The sequence below is a fragment of the Rhinopithecus bieti genome, unplaced genomic scaffold (assembly GCF_001698545.2).
Source record: "Rhinopithecus bieti isolate Rb0 unplaced genomic scaffold, ASM169854v2 scaffold_9237, whole genome shotgun sequence".
NCBI lineage: Eukaryota > Metazoa > Chordata > Mammalia > Primates > Cercopithecidae > Rhinopithecus > Rhinopithecus bieti.
Window position 1 is genome coordinate 1,579,372 of NW_016806263.1, and position 4,740 is coordinate 1,584,111.

A 4,740-nucleotide genomic window follows, 5' to 3' on the forward strand; every position below is an offset into this window, starting at 1 on the left:
TCTCTAGTTTGCCGCAGTCCCCATCACTCCCTATTGCCTTATCTCAAACCCAAAAGTCAGTTGCCATTTAATATCACACTTAAACAATAGTTTTTTTATGGCTGAATTAAGGAAAGGTGAACAATTTCTTGTTCTGAAAAATCTATGAAAGGTGAGGTGATAACATATAACGAGGGCCACATCTTCCCTGTAGAAGTGAGTTTCTTTTTAAATGCTTCATATGTAAATAATAAATGTCTGTTTTCAAAGAATACAACTGAAGACCTTATTATGAGGCAAAACGATTCTGCTCCACTTTATGATAACAGCTTAGCCCAGTAAAAATTTAGTACGCAGCTATAAAGGAGATGTTGTTATTGTCAGCACACTGCAAATGGATGATGGGAGAGGCTCGGTGGTTAGGGCATAGCACTCAGCTAAACACATGCTGTAGCCAGGATTCCACCTGGGTCATTCTGGTGTGAGACTGTGCCTACAGAGCAGCCTGAGCTCTCTGAATGAGACCTGAAGGTAAATATTTTCAACAGTAATCTTACATTAAAAATTCCCTCTTTACCAGCCTCTCGGAGCCTTGTAGAATCAGGGAATTTATCTACTTCTAGAATCAGGGAATCCTCTGCTTATGTAGTAACTTCAGATGGAAAAAGGAACTCAGACACTAAGAAAGCTTCGGTAACTTCAGTAACCTATTCAACAAATATTTATTGAGAGTGGCAGGCAGGAAGAAATCAGACCATGGATGTAGAGAATCTCACATTTAATTTTGAGATCTTCCTTTTCCTGCCTCTGTGAACTTGGACAAGCTATTGCATATCTCCAGAACCAATTCCTGGTTTTGTAAAAGAGGAAGAATCATTGCATTCCCTACTAGAGTGGATGTGATGAGGGAAAAGGAGAAATCAGGTAAAATGGGCTCAGTAGTTTGGCAGCTCGGATCATGTCATTATTGTTATTTTACTCCTCCATAGATATCACTGCTGGGGTCCTCTCCCCATCAAGGAGGGTCATTGCGAGGCTGAGTTGTCCTCCTATCCTGGCCACAGGGTGGACAGAGAAGGGCGTAGAGGAAGCGTTTAATGGCATGCAGGTAACCCCCCCTTTTCACTGGATTACATCCAGCACTTTCCCTGCAGGAACCGGCTCCCTCGGAGGGGCGTGACTGGGAGGAGCTGTGAGTAAGGTGCCATAGTGTTATAAAAACCCAGTGAGTGTTGTAAAAACCCAGTCAGCCTGGCTCCTGTTGAATAGTCTACCCTCCTTGCACTCTACCTGAGACAGCTGCAGCCTGCAATTCACTCCCACCTCCTGGGATTGCACTGGATCCGTGTGCTCAGAACAAGGTAAAAGCCTTGCTCCTTTAACAGTTTTATTACCTGCCACCACTTATCACTCCACCAAGGGCCTGGAGTTCCTTGGGCCTGCATTCCATCATGGGCAGGTAGGGGCTGAGCCCCAGGTCCCTGAGAAATGACTGGGTGTTTTTCTGGCATATCTCACCTCCTCTTCACCATTTATTGCGGTTCTCTGCCCTTTTGTGATTGTCTTTCTCCTCCTTAACCCTAGAAGGTGGCCAACTTCTAGGGTAGAAATCAGATCAGGACCACTTCCTGGGCCTGCTTCTTTTTATAAAAATTCTGTGTTTTGTTTTAAATGGAGCACAAATAATACAAATGATCTTATCATTATGTGTTATATCAAACTAAATTGTCATCATTCATAGTTGTTTTTCTTATTCTTTGGCAATGTTTCTAAAGGGCAGAGTAAATGTGAAAAGCAAAAAGTGATCAATCAGAGGTGACAGAAAGGAATAAGGAGATTGATCTGGCTACCCTATACCAGCTTTGAACTTGCCCACTATGAGATCCTGAGCAATTTATTTACCTGTCTGAGCCTTAAGAGTCAGAGCTGTCACCCGGGATGACATATTAATAGCTACCTGGAAGGGCTCTTGTGTGGATTTAGCAAGATAGGAATCAAACCCTAGACCAGTACTTAGCATACAGGAGGTGTCATATAGAAATTGACTTCTCTTCTCCTGTTAAGCATGGGTTTTTAATTGTACGCATGATCAGATCTATGCAGTTCAGTGTGACATTGATGTTCATCCTATTGATTCGATGATTTCTCACGATCCTTGTCTTCGATCTTGTAGTGTGAACTATCTGGTTGAAATTCACCTGTCTCCATCCTGGTTCACTTTGCGCAGGCAAATCAGACAACCCCCACACCTCACACCTTTCCTTAAACTCTTACTTCCCCCAAAAAAGCTCCCCCACCCTCACAAACCCAGCCACCCCGCCCAAACCCCAGGCATGTTCAACTCTGGGTCAACATCACCTTTCATGACGCGCACCATGTCCTTTCTCATTTTGGGCATCTGTCACATCTTTTCTCATTTTGGGCATCCATGCCCATATGGAGTCAGGAGATAGAAATCCAGCACTTCGGAGCTGAAAGAAAGTTTGGAGCAGTAACTTGTTTCAGATCAGAGACAGAGATGATGGGATCATCTGATCAATGCTATTTAAATTCTGCCCAAGAGTGGCCTCTAAGCTCTTTCAAGTCTGAGACTTTCTCAATCATGGTGATTTCTTCAATACCTAGTCTAGTGCGTGGCATATAGTAGGTGCTCAGTAAATGCTTGCTGAATGAGTGAATGAAAGAGTGAGGAGTGAGCAAATGCCAGAGTTAATGAGTGCATAAATGATAAATGAGAATTTGTGAGGCTCCAAAGAGTGGTAGTTTTGTGATACTCAAGACTCAAGCTAAGTGGAAATGTGAGTAGACAGGCTGTTTGTCTAGTGACTCCAGGAGCCAGAAGTGTTCTTGGTCTGAAATCAGGCAGGTGCCTGTCAGGGTAGGGGGAGGCCAGTGTGTAGTCCTGCACAGCTGAACTGCTGCCTGCCACTGACTCACCTGCCTTTTGTCAAACAGGTGCCCGCCCAGTTGCAGCCATGAGGATCCATAGCCTCACCCTGCTCTCCTTCCTCCTACTGGCTGCTCAGGTGCTCCTGGTGGAGGGGAAAAAAAAAGTGAAGAATGGACTTCACAGCAAAGTGGTCTCAGAACAAAAGGACACTCTGGGCAACACCCAGATTAAGCAGAAAAACAGGCCCGGGAACAAAGGCAAGTTTGTCACCAAAGACCAAGCCAACTGCAGATGGGCTGCGACTGAGCAGGAGGAGGGCATCTCTCTCAAGGTTGAGTGCACTCGATTGGACCATGAATTTTCCTGTGTCTTTGCTGGCAATCCAACCTCGTGCCTAAAGCTCAAGGATGAGAGAGTCTATTGGAAACAAATTGCCCGGAATCTGCGCTCACAGAAAGACATCTGTAGATATTCCAAGACAGCCGTGAAAACCAGAGTGTGCAGGAAGGATTTTCCAGAATCCGGTCTTAAGCTAGTCAGCTCCACTCTATTTGGGAACACAAAGCCCAGGAAGGAGAAAACAGAGATGTCCCCCAGGGAGCACATCAAGGGCAAAGAGACCACCCCCTCTAGCCTAGCAGTGACCGAGACCATGACCACCAAAGCTCCCGAGTGTGTGGAGGACCCGGATGTGGCAAACCAGAGGAAGACTGCCCTGGAGTTCTGTGGAGAGACTTGGAGCTCTCTCTGCACATTCTTCCTCAGAATAATGCAGGACACGTCATGCTGATGAGGCCAAAAGAGAACGGGTTCCCTTAAGAGATGTCAGGCCATAAGTCCCTCTGTATACTATAAAGCTCTCTACAGTACCCCCCAAAATATGAACTTTTGTGCTAAGTGAGTGCAACAAAATATTTAAACAGATTTTGTAATTTTTGCTTTTGTGTTTTGGAATTTGCTTTATTTTTCTTGGAGGTGATGTTCAGAGGCTGTTTCCTGCAGCGTGTATTTCTATGGTGCACACAGCTATGTGTTTGAGCAGTGAAGCGTCTTTGAGCTGAATGCACCAGAGTGATAATTTCAGTGCAATGAACTTTCTGCTGAATTAATGGTAATAAAACTCTGGGTGTTTTTCAGAAATACATTCTAACATTGCTTGGTTTCTCTGTGTCTGTTCCCAAATAAACTCATAAAGTAGTCCCCATATATCAATGGAAAAACTGTCTAAACAGCAACTTCTAGTTCCCCACCCTGCTCAAGTCATCTCTTTCCAGAATCTTTCTTTATAATTGTATCCATTGGTCTGTGGTGTTTGGTGCTTATTGAAGTATAATAATTAAGATCCCTGTTTTCAGGTGGGATACCTGGTACATGATGTGATTAAATCATTTGTCAGGGACTCATGGATGGTAAGAGGGGAGGTAGGATTGGAACCCAGGAGCTCTGACAGCTGAGTCTGCAGGGTTGAAGAACCTCTCCTACTGATGCATGTCAGCGATGCCCATTCCCTCCCCAACCCGAAGGACCCCTGCCTTGCAAAGCTCATTTCTGGAGAAGAAATGAGCTTCATTTCTTCATTCTTCATTCTTGGAGAAGAAATTCCTAGTTAAGTACAGTGGCCCATGATAAGAGCTGTAAAGGAAGGGGGAGAGGGCTATAAGGAAAACCAGAGAGAGGAGACAGAAACTGCTGTAAGATCTGGGCTTGAGTGTAACAGGGGAGGTAATAGTGGAGCTGGATTTTGGAAAGAGTATCTGTAGGAATAAAATGGGACAAAGTGGAGACACTTTACGCATTTGATAACATGAATGAAAGTGAATAGATGGGAAGTTCCAGATTCTGGGAGAGGTCAGGTATCTGGGATCGGATGG

The 4,740-nt window shown here is 44.6% G+C and overlaps 1 protein-coding gene across 2 annotated transcripts; it reads left to right on the top strand.

Annotated features, from left to right (window-relative positions):
• The first annotated feature begins 449 nt into the window (after positions 1–449).
• On the top strand, positions 450–4,016 carry FGFBP1 (fibroblast growth factor binding protein 1). 2 transcript variants are annotated; one of them, XM_017875361.1, is made up of 2 exons: positions 450–510; positions 2,935–4,016. In XM_017875361.1, exons 1-2 carry the CDS (start codon positions 498–500, stop codon positions 3,657–3,659), a joined length of 738 nt encoding a protein of 245 aa, XP_017730850.1. In that variant the 5' UTR covers positions 450–497; the 3' UTR covers positions 3,660–4,016. The 2 variants fall into 2 exon arrangements, with proteins under 2 accessions (XP_017730850.1, XP_017730851.1); XM_017875362.1 differs by lacking the exon at positions 450–510 and adding an exon at positions 1,120–1,340.
• The last annotated feature ends 724 nt before the right edge of the window (positions 4,017–4,740 follow it).